The sequence below is a fragment of the Hippocampus bargibanti genome, linkage group LG08, assembly GCF_051943395.1.
Source record: "Hippocampus bargibanti isolate YZ-2025 linkage group LG08, ASM5194339v1, whole genome shotgun sequence".
Lineage (NCBI taxonomy): Eukaryota > Metazoa > Chordata > Actinopteri > Syngnathiformes > Syngnathidae > Hippocampus > Hippocampus bargibanti.
Genome location: NC_142741.1, coordinates 8343511 through 8368273, shown reverse-complemented (window position 1 = coordinate 8368273; position 24763 = coordinate 8343511). Strand labels below are relative to the sequence as shown.

The following is a 24763-nucleotide window of genomic DNA, read 5'->3' as shown; positions in this document are numbered from 1 at the left end:
CTCCACCACCTTGGGAGGTGTTTCCCATTTTGTCCTTGGGGTTTCCAGTCCATACTCCGCACAGATGTTTCTGTAGACTATGCCAGCCACCTGGTTATGGCGCTCCATGTAGGCTTTCCCTGCCAGCATCTTACACCCTGCAGTTACGTGTTGGATTGTCTCAGGTGCCTCTTTGCACAACCTACACCTTGGGTCTTGTCTGGTGTGGTATATCCCTGCCTCTATGGCTCTGGTGTTCAGGGCCTGCTCTTGGGCAGCCAGGATGAGTGCCTCTGTGCTGTCCTTTAGGCCAGCCCTCTCTACCCACTGATAGGACTTCTTGAGATCAGCCACTTCTGCTATGGTTCGGTGGTACATCCCGTGTAGGGGCTTTTCCTCCCATGATTGTCCCTCTTCCAGCACCTCATCCTCTGTTCCCCATTGGCTGAGACATTCTCTGAGTACATCATCCGTTGGAGCCTTCTCTTTGATGTATTCATGGAGCTTGGATGTTTCATCCTGGACAGTGGCTCTCACACTCACTAGTCCCCGGCCTCCTTCCTTACGGCTTGTGTACAGTCTCAGGGTGCTGGACTTGGGATGGAACCCTCCGTGCATGGTGAGGAGTTTTCGGGTCTTAACATCCGTGGTCTGAATCTCTTCCTTTGGCCACCTTATTATTCCTGCACGGTATCTGATCACTGGCAGGGCATAGCTGTTTATTGCCCGGGTCTTGTTCTTGCCATTGAGCTGTCTTCTGAGGACTTGCCTCACCCGCTGGAGGTATTTGGTCATAGCCGCTTTCCTTGTTGCTAATTCGAGGTTGCCATTGGCCTGTGGTATACCGAGGTACTTGTAGCTGTTTTCAATGTCTGCTATTGTTCCTTCAGTGAGTGAGACCCCTTCAGTGTGGACTACCTTGCCCCTCTTAGTCACCATCCGACTACATTTCTCCAGCCCGAATGACATTCCGATATCACTGCTGTAGATCCTGGTTGTGTGGATCAGGGAGTCTATGTCCCTTTCGCTCTTAGCATACAGCTTGATGTCATCCATGTAGAGGAGGTGACTGATCGTAGCTCCATTTCTGAGGCGGTATCCATAGCCTGTCTTGGCGATTATCTGGCTGAGGGGGTTCAGTCCTATGCAGAACAGCAGTGGGGAGAGTGCATCACCTTGGTATATGCCACATTTGATGGACACTTGCGTTAGTGGCTTGCCATTGGCTTCAAGTGTGGTTTTCCACATCCTCATCGAGTTTGCAACGAAGGCTCTCAGGGTCCTGTTGACCTTATACAACTCCAAGCATTCATTGATCCATGTGTGTGGCATCGAGTCATATGCTTTCTTGTAATCAATCCAGGCTGTGCACAGGTTGGTATGTCGGGACCTGCAGTCTTGAGCGACTGTTCTGTCAACCAGCAGCTGATGTTTGGCACCTCTAGTATCTCTACTAATGCCTTTCTGTGCTTTGCTCATGTATTGATCCATGTGTCCACTTATCTTAGCCGCAATGATGCCTGACATGAGCTTCCATGTTGTGGAGAGACAGGTTATTGGCCGATAGTTGGAAGGAACTGCACCCTTTGAGGAATCCTTCATGATCAGGATTGTTCGCCCTTCGGTTAGCCATCCTGGGTGAGTCCCATCCATCAGCAGCTGGTTCATTTGTGCTGCTAGGCGCTCGTGGAGAGCTGTGAGTTTCTTTAGCCAGTAGGTGTGGACCATATCCGGGCCTGGTGCCGTCCAGTTTTTCATACCTGAGACTCTTCCTTGTATATCTGCCGCTGTGATGGTAACTGGGTTCTGTTCAGGGAGGTTGCTGTGCTCCTCTTTCAGAGTCACCAGCCATTGTGCACTGCTGTTATGTGCGACCTCCTTCTCCCATATGCCTTTCCAGTATCTTTCAGTTTCCAGCCTTGGAGGGTCTGCTCTGCTGTTAGAACCCTGCCACTGAGCGTACACTTTCGCAGGTTGTGTTGCGAACAGCCTGTTTATTCTTCTGGCCTCATTCTCTTTCGTGTACCTCTTTAGGCGACTGGCCAAGGCCTGGAGCCTTTGTTTGGCAGTTTCGAGTGCTTCAGGTATGGTTATCTGCATGTACCTCTTGGGTATTGGCCTTTTATTCACACCTCTCTGGGTCTCCGTCATTTGACTCACATCTTTCCGAGCCGCCTTGATCTTGGCCTCCAACCGTCTTTTCCATGGTGGGTAATGAATATCGTGGCTCTCATGGTTGCTCTTGTAGCCAAGCATGTCTAGGATCACTGATGCTGAGGTCTATATCAGCTCATTGGTTTCCGTGATCGTTCTGGTCGGGATCGTTCTCAGTGCTGCATTCACAGTTTCCATGAGACTTTCAGGTGGTACTTCACATAGCCGTTGTAATCGGTGCCTTCGTTGCCCAGTTTTCATTCTTGCCATGATCTTATCTCTCAGGTCATTTGCTGCCTCGCTCAGCATTTCATTTATTGGCGCTGGCTTCCCAATCTCATTATTCATTGGGGCTTGCCTCCCAATCTCTGGTTGAACCTCTTCCTGTGATGTGGCAGCCTGGGGCCCTTCACCTCGGAATTTGTGTTGTACCTCATCAATCTCAAGTTGTGATAGTAATTGCCGTTTGTGGATATTGGAACACTGAGCTACTAGTTGTTTCGTGGTCAACCGTGACTGTGGGTTTCGAAGTAACCATTCAGCCCCCATTCTCCGCATGTAACCCCTCTGACTAGGGTTGCTTGAGTAGTAGCATTCCAACAGAGCCATGTTATCGCATCTCGTCCATCTCCGCTTTGTTCCAGTAGCCCATTTTTCATCAGGGTGCTCTGGTTCCCCAGCACCTGACGCAGACCTTGTTTGGCCGGGCGACGTCTGAGCCGGCATGTCATTCCATTTATTGTCTCTCATCATTGTATGAGGTAGGCATTAGCGTGAAGGGTCTTGCCCAAGGACCCACACTGGATGATGTCATTGTGCTCATTTCTGCTCATTTTCTCTGCCACAAGTGGGATTCGAACCCTCGTCTGCCATATGCCAAACCGATGCCTTATATATATGATATATATATATATATATATATATATATATATATATATATATATATATATATATATATATATATATATATATATATATATATATATATATATCAGTCACCTCCTCTACATGGATGACATAAAGCTGTATGCTAAGAGCGAAAGGGACATAGACTCCCTGATCCACACAACCAGGATCTACAGCAGCTATTCAAGGTTAATCCTGATTTGTTCTCAAGTAGGATGAAGTCGGTGGATGTAACCATGTGTATAATTTGGTCCTGTGCGCTGGCAGTGACAAACAAGCGAAAACATGATCGCCCTTTGCAATAGATGACACTAACATACAGTAGGTTCATCCACGCGTGTCGACGTCGCAGCTTATCTGTCCGATGAGCTGTCTCGTTTTGTGGAATTACGCCCGTGTGAAGTTGAGTGTGAAAACCGCAACCTGTTTGAACGTCAAATCTTGGACTGTTGCCTCCATACTTTTCCGCCTGTGTGTGTGTGTTTGTGCTCGATCTCACTTTCAAGCATGACACGTTGCTTCACACGACGGCTTTTTAATGGAAGCAACGCAAGCGTAACAAGATAAAGGACCACACGGGTCCATGTGTCCGCAATGTTTCCTCCCACCCTTCTTTTTGGAAATTGAATCAAATCACTATTTTGCCATCAAAAAAACGTTTCTCAGTTTTGTTATTGTTGTTTTATGGTTGTGGTGGACCTTCCAATGAATGAATGAATGAATGAATGAATGAATGAATAAACAACTAAAAAACTATAAATTAATAAACAAGAAAAAACACTAAAAAACTATAAACAACTATAAATAATAAATAAATAATTAAATACGTAAATAAATAAATAAATAACTATAAATAAACAACTATAAATAACTATATATAAACACATACATAAATGAATACATACATAAATAAATAAACATTAGAAATGATAATAAAATAAAAATAAATAAACAACTATAAATAAACAACGATTAGAAAAAAAAAATGGCCCGGTAGTTGAGTGGTTAGCACAACGGCTTCACAGTGCAGAGGTCGCCGGTTCGCATCCCGGTCTGGTCTCCCTGTGTGGAGTTTGCATCCCCGGGCCCGGGTGGGTTTTCTCCGGGTCCTCCGGTTTCCTCCCACACTCTAAAAACATGCATGGGAGGCAGATTGGCAACTCCAAATTGTCCCTAGGTGTGAGTGTGAGAGTGAGAGTGACTGTTGTTCGTCTTTGTGTGCCCTGCGATTGGCTGGCAACCAATTCAGGGTGTCCCCCGCCTCGTGCCCGAAGACAGCTGAGATAGGCTCTAGCACCCCCCGCGACCCTAATGAGGAATAAGCGGTACGGAAAATGTATGGATGGATGGATAGAAAAAATAAAAGAATAAATATGTTTTACAAATTATTATAAAAGCAAAAACTATAAGTAAATAAAAATATAAATAAATCAATAAATACAATTTAAAAAAACGCTTGTCAGGCATTTTTGATTAAATCAGTATTAAATTTTGGGGGAAGGTAATTAGAAGTCTCGTTAGAACTGGACCCAAATTGAAATGTTGGACCCTAAATATGCAAGAATACGATTTTCTTGATCGCTGATATCAAAGTTCGGGAAAAAAAATCATCATAATTTCCCGATATCCCCACTGGCCACAGTGGCTCTCTATAGGATCATTTTTGTGGTAGCGCTTGATGAGCTCTTGTGTAAATTAAATTGTCAAGTCAATCAAGTCAATCCATAGTCTTGCCTGAACTTGGCCGAAATGCGGAAGACAGTTGGACGTAACCCTGATAGAACACAGAACACATCTTGTGACACAGCGAAACGCTACATTTAAAACTTTGCATGCGTGTCTAACCTCTTTTGAAGACGATGCTATCATACGGTATTTTGTTCCTGGTCTCCAGACTGGAACAGTTCCAACGGTGCCCTCGGAACTGATGCTGGCACTCGTGGATGGCGATCTGGATCCCCTGGATTGCAGAGGCCGTCACATCGGGGTTGCGCATGCACACCTCCAGCTGACGCCGGGTCAGGCCGGGTAGCGTCAGACACACCGTGTTGGCGTTCAGGATCGGGTCGATGTTGGGCAGCTTCAGGCCCAGGATTTCATTGGAGTCCACCCTGCATGGGAAACAGGGTCAGCCATGTCATAAGACAAATACCCAGCATGAACTTCAACAAAAAATAAATCAAGAAAAACATAAATAAATAAATAAATAATATACAATTAAGTAAATAAATAAAGGCAAATAAATAAAGATGAATGAACAAATTAATAAATTAAAAAATACATGAACAAATATATAAGTAAATAAATAAATAAATAAATAAATAAACAAATAAATAAGTGAAAAAGGGATCAATATACAAATAAGTAAATAAATAAAGGCAAATAAAGATACCTTAAAAAAATAAATACATCAATCAATAAAAAATACATAAATAAATGATTACATATATATATACAAAAAGATATATTTATACAAATAAGTAAATAAACACAGGCAAATAAATAAAGACAAAAAAGCAAACAAATACATACATAAGGTACATAAATACAAAAACACACAAATAATTGAATACATTAATATACAAATAAGTAGATAAATAAAGGCAAATAAAAAATATAAACAACTAAGTAACCAACTAACTAACCAGCTAACTAACCAACTCACGAAATGTCTAGTTAACTAACTAGATAACTAACTAGATAAATAAATAAATAAATAAATAAATAAATAAATACATTGTGTGTGGCTGTGTGTGTGTTTAATACTAATAATAACAATACATGTCATGTATAAGCCTCTTTCAAAACTCTCAAGGTTACTTTACAGTCACAGAATATGTATGTGTGTGCATCTGTATATATGTGTGTGTGTGTGTGTGTGTGTGTGTGTGTGTGTGTGTGTGTGTGTGTGTGTGTGTGTGTGTGTGTGTTCTCGTTTGGCCGCCACGGTGGGGACATCAACCTGACTGCATGCAGCCCGGTGGGGACTCGTATACCCGTGGGCACCTAAAAGGAGGTCCCCACGGCTAAATTGCTCTGAGAGACTGCAAAATGAGGTCCCCACGGGCAAATTGCTCTGAGATGATATTTCCTAAAGTGTCCCCACGGTGGCATTCCAGACCAAAAAAACGTGTGAGTGTATGCGACCCTAATGTGGCAGACTGGTGTACGCCAGGGACGTGCCCTCACACCAGTCCTGTTCAACATCTTCCTCCTGTGTGTGACACTGTTGCTCCATGAGAGGATCGAGAAGAACAGTGGGGTTACCATAGATTTCCGGCTTGATGGAAATCTATTCAACATCAGGAGGCTCCAGGCAGTCATGAAAGTAAGATCGGAGCAAGTCATCGAACTCCAATATGCAGATGACTGTGCAGTTGTGGCCCACACACCAGAAGCACTACAAGCTAGTCTATCAGCTGCTGCAGATGCCTATGGTAGACTCGGCCTCTCTGTCAATGTGGAAAAGACTGAGGTAATGTGTCAGTGGGCATCCATTCAACCAGTTCATCCTCCAACATTCACCATCTCCAATAAGCCACTAGCAATAGTGGACTCTTTCAAATACCTGGGCAGCTTTCTCTCCGACGACTGCAGCATCGACAGAGAGATACAAAACCAGATCAAACAGGCATCAGCATCTTTTGGCAGACTTAGAGGAGAGTTCAAAACAAAGATCTCAAACTCCACACCAAGACTGCAGTTTATCGGGCTGTTGTTGTGTCAACCCTCCTCTACAGCTGCGAAGCATCGACCCAGTACAGTCGCCACCTCAGGATGCGTGAGGCCTTCCACATCAAGTGCCTAGAATCCATCCTTGGGCTATCCTGGAGGGACAGAGTCCGCCACACTGAAATACTCTGCAAAACCAACTGCACCAGTGTGGAAGCTACAGTCACCCAGCACCAACATCGCTGGCTAGGCCATGTGATCAGGATGCCAGAAGAGCGCTTGCCACGTAAGGTGCTTTATGGCCAGCTCCATCTCGGCCGTCGCCTGGCATCACATAACTATACAGTCACATGAAATGGTCCCACAAGAAGAAGTAGAGCTGGACTGTCATCATCGAACACCATGGACAACCTTAAGCAAGTAAGACATTGTAGCAGTAGAGGAATGAGCATGCCCGCCACAATATATTTATATGTGAAAATATGTATAAGTAACACGAGGCCTACAATTGGTGAGTTGCATGTAGCGTTCGATGTCACGGCCTTATGCCAACAACATGGGCATACTAGCATCGAGAGCATCCAGCATATTTCGTTCAGATAATGATGAAACTACGGTGACATAGATTGGTCTCATAAATCGTATTTTCGAGACTGTTGTCACCACCTTCACCATGGTTCATGGGCCAGTGCAGCCAGCATTACTCGATGATGTTTATAAAATCGAATTAAATTAATACATACAGCTAATGCTGCAGCCCCGATTCTATTGTAAACGCAAAAACATCTCTGTACCGTAGCATATCAAAATAGCACAGCATTTATTGCATAGTAACTTAAGAAAATAGAAATACTTTGTTTATTTTATGGATGAATAAATTATTTTACTTGAATTAAAATTGTTTGTATTTTAGAAATATAGATTTTAGACAAATGATGTTTTTTTTATTTGCAATTTAGAAATATCATACTCCAATGAATGTATTTTGGTTTATTCCAATCAGTTTTGTATACTTGGGCAATCTAGTTAAATCTGGTCCCATCCATTTTAGACTTTGGCCCCCTTTTGAGACACAACCCTTTTTTAATTTCCCAGATGCATCCTTTGCAAAATATACAGATTGATCCTAACAGCCAGAGACAGGAATAAAAGTGGCAGCAATTGTAATGTCAGAATTTGAAAATGTTTAAAGGCTATTTATTGGAATTGTTGTCTGAAATAAGGACTGATAGAGTGATTATGCACATTAGTAAACATATTGTTATTTCATGCTTAGATTAGTAAACATATTATGTTTGGTGTTCCACCATGTTAAGCTTAGTACATATTATGTTATTGCATGTTTACTTTAGTTTACATGGATTTATGAAGCTTATTAGTTGAATAGTTGTGAAAGCAAAATGTAACAAGTATCAATTTTCAGTGTAATGTTCTCCCAATACTTGTCTGTAGCTGATTGGACAACAGATCGCTGCTGTAAAACTAATTGAGCGGGCGGGCTTTGTTTTTCTTGCTCTTCTCGTGTGCTCCTTGGCTCCCCGCTCCGACGAGAGATGCACTCCTTTTGTTTCATGAGGATAAAGTAGTTTTTTCTGTTCCCCATCCACCGTCTCCGCTGGTATTTCATCACAAAACTTGAACTCCGAACCAGATGAGAAACAGGAATTAGAATCGAGCATAAATTGGTGCCGAAAGACCCGAGCCAAACAGTCGGTCCGGAGCGTTTGAGGAGTGCTCGCCTGCGTGCCTCAGTTGACGAGAGATGGGAGCTTTCTGCTCCTGGCGGCGTCTACATGTTAATTCTCCGCAAGAGACGAAGGGAAGGTCGGTCCCTCTCGGCGATGCCTGCTTTTTGACTGGGGGGATACGAGAGACGAAGAGTCTTTATCTACGGCGGAGCCTGTTCGTGTGTTCTCACGGGAGACAAGAATATTCTCATCTTCTTGGTGGCACATGCTCGTACTGGTGCGGTGGAGCTCCTCGGCATTCTGACGGCTGTGTTCGACGGAGTTCCCGGTGAGTAATGCGCTAGCAAGCAGCCATTGTTTGAATGTATTGTGGGATCCTTTTATGGCCTGAGGGTATCTTATTCATGTTAATCCACGTATCTGGGGGTATGTAACACCACTTTTTGGATGTTATCATCTGATTCTGTTCCGGTTCTGATTCTGGGTCTGTTTCTGGTGATTCTGACCACGGCGGGTCTCCATAAAGCCGGACCCAATGTGCATTGACGGAATAATGCGCGCAACTGATCGATGCTAATATACAGATCAAGATATGTCTGGTCTCCGCACGCCGATTTAGATTCTGAGTTTTCCAGTGAAAAATTCTTCACAAGGTGGTGATTTCCTGGAATTCAGTTCTGTGCGAGGGCTGGTGGTAAAATTGGAAAATTGAAAGATTTTTTAATTTTGATCTAGACGTTATTTTCAAAAGCATCTGCATTCGATCGTGGATTATCTGTGAAATTAGTACATTCAATTTTGTTGATCTATTCAAAAATGGTGAACTACAAGTTTCTTTGTCTCACAAAGATCTTGAACAAGGAAAAAAGTGGGGGCGAGGGAGTCATTTGAGCCGTTCGTGAGTGAGTGTGTGTGCATGTGAGTGCGTGTGCGTGTGCATGCATTCATTGTGTGTGTATGTGAGTGCGTTTCGCGGTTGGAGACTAACACAATGGGTGTCTTTGTTCTTTGTGTTTGAAATAACACTGGATGTGTGCCTTTCTGGGAGAGAGTTAACAGTGATTTCTTAAGTGTTCTCTGGTGAATTGAAAAATATGTGCAATTTTTTTTTAAGAAAAGCTCCTATTCACCGGGGTATGAAATTCAAATTCTAAAAAAAAGTGGGGTAGATGTGAAAACATATTTAAGGGACGCTTTGGATATGTTTTCAGACACCCCCGCTGTATTCCTGAATCTGCTGATGAGGATTCCGTATATTTAAGCAGACTGGAAAGAATGAAAAAGCTATGTCTTCAAAGCTGGCCGCTGATAAAGTACCTCCTGCCTTAAAAGGACAAAGGAGCTCATGGTCTTAAAATCGTCATTACTGGACAGACAGAATTGACCACTGCAGGAGGAAGGGCGAGCTGTGGGCTGGGGAATTTGTACTTGGAAGTCAGAGGTCTCGGTGGGGATCTGCGCGCGTGATCCACCACCATCACCTCCTCACGACTGCCCTCCTGCCCATTCTTTGCCCCCACTCACCCTCTCACCCCCCTTGCTGCTTATAGAAGTCCAGATGTGTTTTCAGGATAAGAGCAGACTGGAACACACGCCCCCTACAATGGGGACTCAGTCGTTATACAAAAAAAATCACAAGAAATGTCTTCATGTATTGTTGACTTAAAAAAATTCGGTGACTTCTCAAATTATTTTGTACATTGACGACATCTTGTCTCACCAACTGAAGACGAAAGCGAGACTGTAACAATCACTTTCTTCCAAAATCTACAAAGTACAGGTAATCTAACTATGTTACAGTTTGCCAAAAAAGAAGTTGAACTTCTAGGAAATAAATATTAAAAAAGATGATGACATTTCTACAACCTGATTTGGATGACACACCTTTACCTGACAGCATCCACATTGAAATTATTGCTGATGGTTCATTACCAAAACGTATCTAACGCAAGCAGCAGAAATTGTTGCATTGACTGGAGCGTGTAAATGGACAGAAGGAAAGACTGTTGAACATGCAAAGTTATTGAGAGATTGTTGAAAGCTTCCAAAACGTGTGGCTGTATGCAAATGTGCAGCGCACACAAGGGCTAAAGACAGGATTAGCTCAGACAACGCCAGAGCAGATACAGCCGCCAAAAAGGCTGCTCAGACTGTTTTCAATCTAGTAAATCAAGAGACACGTGAATTAGTGCCCACACAAGTTTTGGAGGATATGCAAGCGTTAGCTACAAAATCCGAAAAAGATCTGTGGCTGGCCGATGGTGCTAAGCTAGTTGATGGGCTGTATAAAATAGACAATAAATCATGTTTACCGAGAAACATGTTTCCTATGGTGGCTCGTTTGAGCCATTGTAGGTCACATGTATCAACAGGAGGGATGGTGTTTATAGCAGGAAAAGTATTCCATTTAAGCAGAGGTTTCAACATATATGCAAAAAAACTTTTGTCGGAGTTGTTTGAGATGCTGTAAACATAATCCACAGGGTAATGTGCGACCAAAAAGAGGAAAATTTCCACAGGGGTCACACTCCTTTGAAGTGGTCCACATGGATTTAATTGAACTAAGCACAAGTAGTTCTTATAAATACTGTTTGGTGCTAAGTGATTCATTCACCAAATGGGTGGAAATTGTGGCTTCAAAGAAATCCAACGCATTATCCGTTGCTAAAAGCATTATGCGAACATATTATTCCAGAACATGGCATACCAAAGAATAATTTGGAGTGATAATGGGCCACTTTTTGTTAATGACATAATAACCAAAATGTCTGAACATTTCGGTAATATATTAAAGAACCACTGTGCATATCATCCACAGAGTGCAAGATTAGTGGAAAGAATGAATGGCACGATAAAAAAATCGACTCAGAAAAACGATGGAGACAACAGGCAAACCATGGCCTGAATGTCTGTGTTTGGTTAAATTATATATGAAAATAACGCCCACTAATAATGGCTTAACACCTATTGAGATTTTGCATGGCAGACCTTTCATCCTCCCATTATGGGAAGGTGTACCCTGGCAAAAGAATGAATCGGATCCAAGCGCTTTGTTGGCAAAATCGTTGTGTGAAATGTTTACAACAAAAAGAGGTCCACAGCATGTGTACTGCCGCAGTCCTCTTTGTTCCCTCCACAGGAACAGAGGCTGCTGCGCCAGGGAGACAAGGTGCTGATCAAGGTCTGCACCAAAGTAGGAGGGGCCATTCACCGTGCTGATCGCAACGCCAACTGCCATCAAGGTGGAAGAGAGACAGAGCCAAACGACTCAATAGCCATGGGTTTGGTCTACATCATCTTGCGGTACGGATTCGTGGGGGCAATCCAGATGACACTCGTAGAGCCCCCCCATTCCATCAGCCTGCGAAATTCCACTATTACATCCAACAAAGTCAGATAAGTGTCCAAACATGGCACATCCTGTTGCCTGCTTTCCACTAGAGGCTGCAGGATTTGTATCATTTCCCCTTAACGTCCTCGTGAACGAAGCACAACAAAATGCAAGTGATTATCTTCATGGTTCTTGGTACGCTCGGTAGGGAAGGCTTGGACCAATGGTTGGGATTCCGTTGTGGTCCATTCTGAGCCCAAAACAAAATGGGTTTGAGGTAGCTGTGCCCAAGAAGCTGTGCCCAAGAAGCAAAACGAACTGTCGTCAAGATAGCTCGAGGGAACTGGTTAGGAACTGGTACAATGACAGATATCCAACTTGTTATCGTAACCCACAAGGTTGCAGGATGCATGGACTTGAGACTCTGTCCTGATTTTCGTAAACATCACATTGGTTTTCCCGTAACTATATGCATGATATCATCTGTGACATCACCAGTCGTAACATCACCTTTCCAGCGTAAACCACACATCAAACTGACAGCCTATATGGAAACACCTGACAAAAAGGCCCAAAACTCAGGTGTCATGGACGCAATATATCAACCATTTGCAGGAGAAAAACATGACTGGACTCCGTTGTTATCAAACACGTGGTATCGTTATGCTACACTAATTGCTAAACAAAATAGGAAAAGTACTTGTTTTGTATGCTCTTATATGCCTCATTCTGTGACACAACAACGCATGCATTCAAAGGTATTTGGAGATAAGATGGCTCGAGCTGCATATATGTTAATATCTTCGCATAGACCTGATCAACATTTTCCGGTTCTTCGCAATGCTTCGAGAGGATAGATTGTTCCAAGTTTAAATACCATTTTGGAAACTGAAAATCAGGTTATGACCGAGAGCGGGTTGCGATTACCAGTATGCGTTGCAATGTACGGTACAGGTCAAAATGTAGGTTTTATAGATGAGGATAGATGTTTATATGTGCTACCATTAAACAATATTGTCACTGTTTTGCCCGTATCTTCACATCTTTGGTAGTTATGCGGGTGGAAAATATATTCTTTTATTCCTCTGCGAGCCTACGGTTTGTGCCACCTGTTACGGTAACTGACAATACTTTCATCGTTACCAGTTGTCCAGTGCACCATCATGTGAAAGGAAGAGTATCGTTTAAGCCCCATGATTCAATCTGGGGAACTGGTGTTCCAGAACAATTGAAACACCATAGTACGGGTAGTAAGGTAATGTTAGCTCTTTTTCCACAAATTGGAGTGGCTAAAAACATGCTATGAATTGAAACAATTGATTAGAGATTTCAAGTGTTTGTAAATGCCACCTTGAAAGTGGATGAAATGCAAAACACCGAAATTGCAGCAATTAGACAAATGGTGCTGCAAAAAACAATGGTTTTGGACCTTTTGACAGGCCCACAAGGGGGCGTCTGTGCTATGGTGGGTGACACTTGTTGTACGTACATACCCGAAGAAGCAAATTCCATAAACATGACTAATGCGTTGTCTGTTATCAGGGATCTCAGAGATGCAATGGCCAAAGATCGACGGATTGATCACCCGTGGAGTTTTGCCATGCTCTTCGGGGGCCCGTGGTATACGACTTTGCTTAGACTGCTTATGCCTATCGCGTTTGTGATTGTACTTATTTTCTTAGTCATTGGTTGTATTATTCCATGCTTAAGAGCAACGCTAATGAATATGATAACTAATTCTCAGGTGAACTACGCAAAGGTTTTGTATCAACAAATGCGTGAAGGGGACACTGTGTTGTAGCTTGTAATTGTACACCAAGGCAAGAGTGTGGTTGCTCCAACCAAAAAACGGAGAGCCGACAAGGAATTTTCCTCGTCAATATTTTTGATTGAATTGAATTTACCTTCAAGATGGAGAGGTTGCATATCACAGCAGTAAAGTTATGACAGAGGTTTTTCGCCTTCTCCATGGTATAAAGTAAAGCAGAAAAAAATGGTTCCCTGTGCAGTTAGTATGACGTGCATGCAAGAAACCCATTTTGGAAAGGTATGTACTGATGTTTAAATGTGCAACAGGAGGGAATGATAGAGTGATTATGCACATTAGTAAACATCTTATGTTATTTCATGCTTAGATTAGTAAACATATTATGTTATTCCATGTTTAGCTTAGTACATATTATGTTATTGCCAGTTTACTTTAGTTTACATGGATTTATGAAGCTTATTAGTTGAATAGTTGTGAAAGCAGAATGTAACAAGTATCAATTTTCAGTGTAATGTTCTCCCAATACTTGTCCGTAGCTGATTGGACAACAGATCGCTGCTGTGTGACTTCCAATACTTGTCCGTAGCTGATTGGACGACAGATCGCTGCTGTGTACTTGTAAAACTAGTTGAGCGGGCGGGCTTTGTTTTTCTTGCTCTTCTTGTGTGCTTCTTGGCTCCCCGCTCCGACAAGAGATGCGCTCCTTTTGTTTCACGAGAATAAAGTAGTTTTTTTCTGTTCACCATCTATCGTCCCCGCTGGTATTTCATCACAAAACTTCGTTGAACTCCGAACCAGATGAGAAACAGGAATTAGAATCGAAAAGGACAGTGATCATTAGTTCTTTGCATTGAATAGAGAAGATGTACAGCCATACTACCCTGAGAACGCCCGATCTCGTCTGATCTCGGAAGCTAATCAGGGTCGGGCCTGGTTAGTACATGGATAGGAGACCGCCTGGGAATACCAGGTGCTGTACATTGGCAATGGGTAGGTACTATAGACCTACACGGGTGTGAAGATGACCCCGCCATCCACGAGTCTCCGGAGCCTCTAAGGCGGTCTGGTAGCGAGATCCGCCACCTTTCCGGCAGCTCCTATTGGAGTAAACCCGAAATCAATCCGGTAATGGCGCACCTAAGGCGGTCTGGTGGCGAACTCCGCTACCTTTCCGGCAGCTCCTGCGACCATACTGACCCCGAATTGTTTCAGCTCAGCTGTTCCTTTGGTCCAGTCAGCGTGGTGGAGAGGGGGAGCAAGCTGCATAGGCGACAACCTACTCTCCATAATCCACCGCCCAGGCACACTGTCCACCGGGACAGTCATCCATGGCCAGCCATGACCGATGGAGGCCGGAGAGAGAGAAGATCAAGCCATTAACCAATATTGGCGCTTATGGAAAAAAAAACATGCAATTTCAGGAGTCCAAGATGGCGCCCAAGTAGGCAGCCGTCAGCAAGTGCTCTCCTGAGCCTTCCTTTTTTTGTTGTTTTTGTCTTGTTTTGTGTCTTCATTTGTCACTTTGTGTTGTTATGCGTCATGTGGAATGGATACGGATTGTTTTTCAGCATTGTTGACCACGACATTCATCAAGGAGAGACTGTGCTGAGCGGTTGCGCCTTTTCGGTAGCATGAATATGCCAGTACTGTTTTTGATTTGGGAGGAATGTGAGTGCCATTCGACTGTCAATGCTGGACAGCTCTGGGGCTATTGTGCTTTTTTTGCGTCTGTAATGGGCAGCATCTTCACAGCCTCGCTTTGTTCAGCGGAAAGGTCGGTGCTGTTGGACAGTCTGCAGCTGGATGGATGCATGGCTTGAAGAGCCCGCGATAAGAAGAAAGGAGCGTCAGCGCAGAGCGCCGATGCGTATGTGGAACTGTTGCGGCTTGGAATTGAAGCGGATTTATGTGGGACAATCTCTTTTCGTCAATGGATGCTACAGCTGCGTGTTTGCTTTCAATATTTAGCTTGTAGTCGACGTGCACATTCCACCATGAAGACCCTGATCCACTGGTGGAAAGATGCTTTGATTCTCTCCTCTTTCATCTAGAACTGCTCCATGAAACAAAGAGGGTCCAGAAAGTGCTTAAGAATGAATGACTCTTTGTGTCTTTATGTTGTCACAATGTCTTTGTGCTGTCATGTTATTTGTTACAGTAAAGTTTCGTTATATCAATATCGTTTATATTGATAAATCTGCTTATTACGACACTATTTTCATTTCCCGTGCAAATTTCTAGTCTTTTTATGTATAATTAGTTCCGATTAGTACGATTCGTGGTTTTTACGATAATCCGGTTACTATGGTGCTCTTTTTAATCTCCCGCCGGCCATTTTGCTATGTTTATATCGATACAAAAGATACTTAATGTGAATCGATATTTGCTTAGGGGTTTCTACACAGTACCACCATTATCGAATGGTCGCGTGACTTGGTCGCGTGACTTGGTCGCGTGACTTGGTCGCGTGACTTGGTCGCGTGACTTGGTCGCGTGACTTGGTCGCGTGACTTGGTCGCGTGACTTGGTCGCGAGACTTGGTCGCGTGACTTGGTCGCGTGACTTGGTCGCGTGTTGCAGCGGAGCAGACGCCATATTGCTACCGTCTTCAACCATAGCAAAACCAAAGAATCGGGACCTCGGAAGGAAATACAAGGCAATCGTGGCTGTTGAGGAGATTCCAACACGGAATTAAAGCCAAGTATGCCCCAGAAGATTCCCACAATGACGAGGATGACAAGGCTGAAGAACCAACAAAGACACAAGCGTTGCAAGGTGTTACGGACGTACAATCTTACTTAGAATCCAGAGAAAATGCATCAGGTTTTTTAGAAATGTTAAACAAGATTGAATTGTTTGTGTTAAGAGGTAAAAATGGGAAGCAGAAAAATATTGAAGATTTTTTTAAATTGCATAATAAGATGTAAGCGTTGCAGTTTCCCTGTTGCAGTGTTATGTACATGTACACTGTACTGTATATGAATGCAATCGTTTTTTGCAACAATGTTTATTGTTTTGTCTGCTGAAGCGTGATGATTTTGAAAATTATTGTACATACCATACTGTATTAAAGATCCCACAGTCACGTAACCGGCTTCCGTGTTTCTGTCACAATAAAAAAAAATCGAAGCAGAGCTCACGTCTTTCATTACTGCTGCAATAGCGTCTGAAACCTACTGTAATGCCCCTCAGCATGGGAAATGATGTGCACAGTCGGTGCTATAGCGGGTCGGTCTTTTTAATAACAAAATTAGCAGTTATCACATACAGATCCAAACAGGAGCTGCTGTTACGCCACAGCTCAGCCATTCTATTCAGACACTCTCTCGAACCTCGTTGTCCTCCCAAGCCCCAGTCACGTGACCAGCTTCCGTGTTTATCCTGTTGACGCGAGCACAATAAAAAAACAGCGTAGCAGAGCTTATATACAGTACTGTTGTTCAACACCAATTTCAACCATGGGTAAACGTAAGAATTATGATATCCGAACAACGTACAAAGCAATTGTGGCTGTGGAGCACAATCCAACAAGCAAACCCTTCATCGCGAAAGAGTTCGACGTTCAGCAGAATACTTCATCAACGTAAGTAATGTAAACGTTGCAGTTTTGGTTTTTCATTCATGTATTTAATTGTGTTGCATTCAGATATGTTTATCGCTTGCAGCATTCACTATTTTTAATGTTTGTACATGCTGGCGTCTGTGGTTTCGTGTGAATAGAACAATGTGAGGATTTTTTTTGCATTGGTTGCATTTTTGAAAGGAAATAGTCATTAATAAAGTGTAAACACGTTTTTATTTGATGCAAGAGTTTATTTTTCACTTCACTACTGTACAAAAAGCATGCTAGATACGCAATCCATGAACCCAATGATAAATTTACATGTCATATCAAAGATCCCCCATTTACGTATTGCCCCCCCCACCTTTTTTTTTAATGCAGTTCGGCGCAGGAGGGATATATCGACAGTACGGTTATATCGACATTTTTTCTGACTCCCGAGATTATCGATATAACGAGACTTTACTATATTTAGTTTTTTTTTTGTTCTTTTGACTTCAAGACGGCGCCGCAAGAGTGGCTGCCTTTCCAGCAGCTCATGTATTTTGTTTTCCTACTTTCATCCTTTCATCACTTTGCTGCTGTGAAATGTAAATTTCTCCACTGCAAGACTAATAAAGGCATATCCAATCCAATCCAAAAGTGCCACGAATGACAATCAATAAATAAAAAGAAACAACATGATTAACATCTCAAAATGTAATTTTTGTTTTTGCAGGATCAAAGTCGTTGGATGAGATATGAGATGGAGAGATCTGAGTAGACTCAACCAAAAATGTCAACCATGGTGTAGGGACCGAATTTGACTGAATGCAACGTTCGCTGAACTATAGTCTGCCACAAATGAAATTAAGTTAAACTTAACTTTATCGACACTGTTTTAAAAAAACTTGCGACTTCAGTTACAGTGTCAAATCCTTAGACTTCAGCCACCTGCATTTTGTGACACATGATATCTGAAGAGAGTAACGCATTTATGCTGTAACCAAACATTCTTTCATTGGCAGTTGATTTGATGTTTTTTGATGTTTTTCAGATAAATCACAAAGAGAGCTCCAATGATGACAACAGCCATGACCACACTTTGAATGACATTGGTCATAGTGCAAGTGTCCCTGAGCTCCAGAGGACGGTATCATACATACATACAGTGAGAGGGGGAAAATGCTTTTCAAGAGTAATTAAAGCAACACTTAGGCTGCATCGCTTAGGGTCCAAATAGCATCTCTTCAAACAATTGTCTTCCTATTACAATGACTAATACGAGAATGAGCATGCTGAAGTTCAAAATTAGCACCAGAGAGATCTTTTGAAATTGTTTATTTCAATGTTCCAACAGTTCTATGGCAATTCGCAAAAGTGTGTAGCAAATAAACTGCTATTTATATATGTATATGTATATATGTACAGTAAAGTCTCGTTATATCGATATTCAAGGGAGTCCAAAAAAATATCAATATAACCGGGACTATCGATATATCCGACCCTGTTTGCATGTAATTTTCTCAGTGCGTGCATAGAAATAGTATCGATACAACCGGGACTATCGATATATCCGATATCGATATAACGAGACTTTACTGTATATTTATGTGTGTGTGTATATTGTAATGTCATGAGAGGCTAGCTCTCAGCAGGACAGGACAAGGAGCGCAATGGGCGACAGGTTAGAATGCAAACAAAGGTTTTAATAAAGGGTTTCAGGGGGAATTCACAAGCAACAAAGGCAATAGTGTCTCTTCCAATACTTAAATCATAATAAAGTCTCTTCTGAGGTGAAACTGAAGACAGAGTTCTTTTCCATGTGTTTCTAGGCATCACCCCTCTTGATGTCCTTCTCTGGTAGCCTAGCCACATTTAGCAAGGGTCCAAATCCAGTGTTCTGCCGTATGGTCCCAACTGGCGATGAGTTCCATGCAGCAATCAGTTTCTCCACAGCGCACAGCAATGAAGCTTGTCTTGCCCGGCCTCCACACTCAGAGGCTCTCGGCCTTAAAAGCCTTGCTTGCCAATCAAGCCGTGATCAGCCACAGGTGTGGGGTTTGAAATGCTGCCTTCCACCAGATGGGGCCAAAACTCTCTCTGGGTGAAGCCATCTTAGGGGAATGTATTTGCCCTCCAGGACCCAGCCTCTCGTGACATCACAATAGTTATATATATATATATATATATATATATATATATATATAATATATATCCTCGTCTCACCCACCATGGGTGGTGTCTGTCCCCATTTCAGCTCGGGTCCTCTGGCCTCTGGTAGAGGACCCGAGCTGAAATGGGGACAGACACCACCCATGGTGGGTGAGATGAGGATTTTTTTTTTTTTTTATATATATAAATGTAACGGAGTTGTACACTTAGATTATTAAATTATGAAGGAAGTGACGCAACGGCGCACAGTGTGGCACCATGTCCCGCCCATAGTTTCCAGAACAATCTGGAGGAGCTTCATGGTGAGTCGCAATTTTCTGATGGTCTCGATTAACGCGCATTTTCATGACAATATCTTATTTTGTTTCCCCTTTTGTACTGTCTAGTGTTATCTAATTAGTTCCCTTATTCATTTCGAGTCCAGATTACATTTTGTGTCATTATTTAATTCACGTTTTGTGGAGTGGAACTTTGAAGCACATGTGCTTCATAGTGCTTTTCTGTTGCGCAGTTAATCACAAGACGAAACCCATGCGACTTCACCCATCCCTTCTGCCATACTGTGTTGCAGGTAATAATTGTTTCATTTCGTTTTTATTGGACAATATTTAGTTTCTTGTGTCGTGTTTCATTTGCCCGTGAGTGTTCGTGGCGAGTTGAACTGTGCGCCATTACAAGCGCACCGCGTGTTCTGCCGAGTTTCCGCTTATGATGCGTTCAGGGACATCATGTAAATAACAGTGAACATGTGTTGTATTATCTTTTTCTGTAAATAACCACTATACGATCACACGTTCATTTTGTTTTGTTATCAACAATGTTTCGCATATTCAGAACAATCTGGAGGAGATTCATGTTAATCACAAGACGAAACCCATGCGACTTCACCCATCCCTTCTGCCATACTGTGTTGCAGAAATAAAAGAAATAAAAAGACACGTTCACACGTCTGGTCTCATTAAGACGGCAGCATCGTGGAGATGAAGACAGTCACTGTTGTGACACCCGTCACATTGGTGCGGTGACCTGTCGATCACACGTGACTCTCCACTTCGGACCGGGACCGCGATGCTGTACAGTGTCTTCATCCCATCACTCGGTGGACGGTGTGTCGACCCCGTTCTTTAAATTGTGTGTTAATTGTCTGAGCTGCTGTTTTGCAATTGGTGTGCTTTTTTTTTTCTGTAAGTTTTTTTTGTGTAAAGTTTGAAAATGAGCTCCTTCCAAGGGACATTTAGCACACCTTTGAATAGGTGTATTGGTAGAGGTAGAGGCATCCCGACCATGTTACAGGTGTGGAGTCCCATCCAGAGTGATGTAGTAGAGGGGAATGGGCAGGTTCTAGCTGAGGCCACTTATGTTAGTGGGGACAGAGTTCCTACCCAGACCCAGTGCAGTACATCTCCGACGAGCGCACAGACTCCTGACAACCCAGCGACAGATCCCTTACCCCAGTCACCTGACGTAGTTGGTCAGATGAGTGACATAATTAGACACATTGGCCAGCAGCTGGCAGACAGCATTGTTGCACATCTCAGCCCAACACATAACGTCCCCATGCATAACACCTCATTTCTACATGACACGCCCATTGACACACCAACACAAAGTCTTGACTCATCACAAGTTCTCATACTGCCGCACAGGAAAGTTCGCGAACCCCGGACTTTCAAGGGTGACCAAACTGATCAAATGAATGTAGATGATTGGGAAGACCTAATGAGGAACTACATAAGGAGAGCAAAAGTAGCTCCTGAGCATCAGGCAGAGGAAATCCTCATGAACATCAGCGGTAGAGCTAAAGATGTTGTCAAGGTTAGCACAAGAAACAGTGGAGTTGATGTAACCCAGAACCCAAATGCCATCTATAGCCTTCTTCGCAAGCATTTTTTTACTGCCCCTTGTTCACCTCTCCCTCTAGCAGACTTTTACACCACGCTGCCCAGGGATAAGGAGGCCCCATATGACTACTGGTTGAGGCTTAACAATGCAGCTGAAGTTGCCACCAATCGTCTCAAAGAACAGGGCAGAGATTTCGACTGTTCTTCCCTCGACGTAACACGGATGTTTATTAAAAATTGCCCACCCAAAGATCCTTCCATGACATTTAGGTCAAAAACAGTGGATAAATGGTCGGCAGTTGAGGTCCAAGCCATCCTGGAAGACTACCAGACAGAAATGAGTCCCAGGACTGCCACTCCAGCTGCGGCGAACAGTCAACCCATTCATCAGAATCAGAATCAGAATCAGAATCATCTTTATTGCCAAGTATGTAGAACACACAAGAAATTTGTTTCCGGTAGAACACGCTGCACTAGTATCGTCGTCAAAAAAACTGCTAAGTGGCACTATACAGTTCCATTTTGGCTACTGTTGAAGAGTTCAAAGAGTTAATGGCTTGGGGGAAGAAGCTGTTTAAATGTCTGCTGAATTTGGTGCGCATGGATCGGTAGCGCCTGCCTGAGGGGAGTAGCTGGAAAAGGTGGTGGGCAGGGTGCGGAGGGTCCAGTAGGATTTTCCGCGCCCTTGTTCGGGTTCTTGCAGTGTGCAAGTCCTCGAGAGTGGGTAGGGCGGTGCCAATGATTTTTTTCCGCCGTCCTAACTGTCCGTTGAAGTCGGATTTTGCCCATTTTTGTGGCGGCCCCGAACCAAACGGTGATGGAAGAACACAGGATGCATTCGATGACAGCCGTGTAGAAATGTTGCAGCACCTCCCGTGGCAGGCCATGCTTCTTTAGCAGCCTCAGGAAGTACATTCTCTGTTGGGCCTTTTTCAGAATAGAGTTGGTGTTGACCTCCCACTTCATGTCCTGGGAGACTGTGATTCCCAGAAACTTGAAGGTCTCAACGGTTGACACAAGGCAGTTGGATAGTGTGAGGGGTAGCTGTGGTGATGGATGTTTCCTGAAGTCCACGATCATCTCAACTGTCTTGAGCGTGTTCAGCTCCAGGTTGTGACGGCTGCACCAGAGCTCCAGCTGCTCCACTTGTTGTCGGTACGCAGACTCGTCGCCGTCTTTGATGAGACCGATGACCGTGGTGTCGTCTGCGAACTTTATGAATTTGACAGCTGGGTGCGTTGAGGTGCAGTCGTTTGTGTAGAGAGAGAAGAGCAATGGAGAGAGGACGCATCCCTGCGGGGCTCCAGTGCTCGTGGTTCATGTTGTGGATGATATATTTCCCAGTCTGACCTGTTGTGTCCGTCCTGTCAGGAAGCTGAGGGTCCACTGGCAGATCGTGGGGGACACACCAAGCTGGAGAAGTTTGGGGATGAGGAGTTCTGGGATGATGGTATTGAACGCAGAGCTGTAGTCCACAAACAGGATCCTTGCGTAGGTTCCTGTGTTGTCAAGGTGGTCGAGGATGTGGTGCAGTCCGATGTTGACTGCATCCTCCACAGACCTGTTTGCCCGGTAGGCAAACTGAAGAGGATCTAGCAGAGGTCCGATGATGTTCTTTAGGTGGTTCAGCACGAGGCGTTCAAAGGACTTCATGACCACAGACGTCAGAGCGACAGGTCTATAGTCGTTCAATCCCGAGGGTGCTGGATTCTTTGGAACTGGGACGATAGTAGACTGTTTGAAGCAGGATGGGACTTCACACTGCTCCAGGGATCTGTTAAAGATTTGTGTGAAGACCGGAGCCAGCTGGTCAGCGCAGTCTCTCAGGCAGGAGGGGGACACTCTGTCAGGTCCTGCAGCTTTCTTGATCTTCTACTGCTTGAAGAGCCGTCTAACGTCGAGTTCGTGGAGCTGTAGGGCAAAGGGCGGAGATACGGTAGTTTCTGGTAATGGTGGGCAGACCGGGGAAATGGTGGTGTCCTTTTCAAATCGGCAAAAGTATGTATTTAACTCATCAGCCATACCATTGTTGTACACTGCTTGGGGGGAAGGTAAATGATAATTTGTTATTGCTTTCAGGCCATTCCACACCGTAAATAAAAGTGAAATGCTGCAGAATACAGCCTGTCAGGACAACGGTAAAATATCCCACTCAGCCAGGCCACCCGACTCTGCAAATCTTGAGCGTGTCATTTCCATGCTGAAAAGAGTTTTGCTGCAAGGAGCTAACAATCCATCTGCCTCTGGTAGACGCAAGTCAAGGCTTCCAATGGTGGACGGTTTGAATAAGCTACCATGTGCTGTCTGGGCTAGCGCTGACCATTCTGCGCTTATTCACTGCCGCGAAAAGAGACTTTGTTTTCTGTGCTTTTCACCCGATCACTCCAGACGCAACTACCCCACACAAGTGCAGCCCTCAAGATCACCACTGTCGGGAAACTAATGTCTCCGCATCCAAGGGAGTATGATGCGGATGTAGTTCCTGACCCTCCCAACAGTTCGACAGATGATCTTGATTCGATATTGGAGTCCCTCACTTCCAGTGTCCCCACGGAGAAGAATGTTATCTTCCAAGGCACACACAAAGTCCTGAAGTCGGATAGCTTGTTCTACACCACTGCCACTGTCGCAGGCATTTCCCTGACCGCAATGATTAACAGCGGCTCTACTGGTTGCACATTGAGTGAGTCGGCTATGGCACGATTATTAGTGTGCAACCCTGACATGAAACGTTACTCTGCAGATGACATTGTCATTGTTGGATGTGGTGGTCATCAGGTGACGCCTTCGGCCATTTGCGGTTTGGAAATAGTGGTGTACAATTGCAAGCTAGCTGTGCCCATGTTTGTGGTGCCTGGACAAACCGGCGACATAATTCTTGGCAGCAATGCCATTAAGAAAATCCTTCACCTGATGCGGAAGACTGAAGGCTACTGGCAGCTCATGTCAGAGCCCGGTAGTACGATTGATGATGACTCCCACCACTTTTTCTCTCTGCTTTCCAACACAGAGAAATGGAGGGGTGGAACGATTTCTAACAAAGTTGGCACACTGAAGTTGCAGCAGTGTGTGATGTTGCAACCAGAGAGTGAACATCTTGTTTGGGCTAAGCTTCCCGCCTGCGCACCGATGTCAGTTGGCAGCACGGTCATAGTTGAACCAACCCAAGCAAGGTGCAGGTCCAGGAAGATTCTTGTTGGCAGGATTATCACACCGATGTGGGGCGATGGATTGCTCCCAGTGAGGGTCATCAACCCCTCGACTGAAAAAGTGGTGTTGAGAAGAAACACAAAGCTGGCAGATGTATTTCCCTGCATTGCGACAGAAGACTTGTCTGAACCTGACAACATCCAAATTTTGTCCCAATCTGTTCAGAATGCCACCGCAAGGCCAAGGTCCAAAGAAGAAATCAAAATAGCACTGGACAAGCTTGGACTACATGATCTGGACTTGGATGCGTGTGCTGTCTCCGATACGTGGAGGGACAGACTTTTCCAACTCATTGAGAGATATGAAGCAGTATTTTCACAGAACAGGATGGACTGTGGAGAGGCCTCTGAATTTGTGCATAAGGTACACCTCGTGGATGAGAGACCATTCCGCCTGCCTTATCGAAGAGTGCCACCCAGTCAATATGAAAAGCTGAGAATGACTCTCAATGAGATGGAGGAAAAGGGCATCATTCGGAAATCCACGAGTGAATACGCA

The 24763-nt window shown here is 43.9% G+C and overlaps 1 protein-coding gene and 1 pseudogene across 2 annotated transcripts in view; one reads left to right on the top strand and one right to left on the bottom strand.

Moving 5' to 3' along the window:
• wnt10a (wingless-type MMTV integration site family, member 10a) overlaps positions 1–24763 on the bottom strand; it is a 61064-nt gene that overhangs the window by 25842 nt on the left and 10459 nt on the right. For both annotated transcript variants that reach the window (XM_089002187.1, XM_089002185.1), the window contains one exon: positions 4885–5150. In XM_089002187.1, coding sequence (XP_088858313.1) covers positions 4885–5035 — 151 coding nt within the window. In that variant the 5' untranslated portion in view covers positions 5036–5150. The remainder of the gene's footprint in view (positions 1–4884; positions 5151–24763) is intronic.
• Positions 14362–14480, top strand: LOC148894505 (5S ribosomal RNA; annotated as a pseudogene).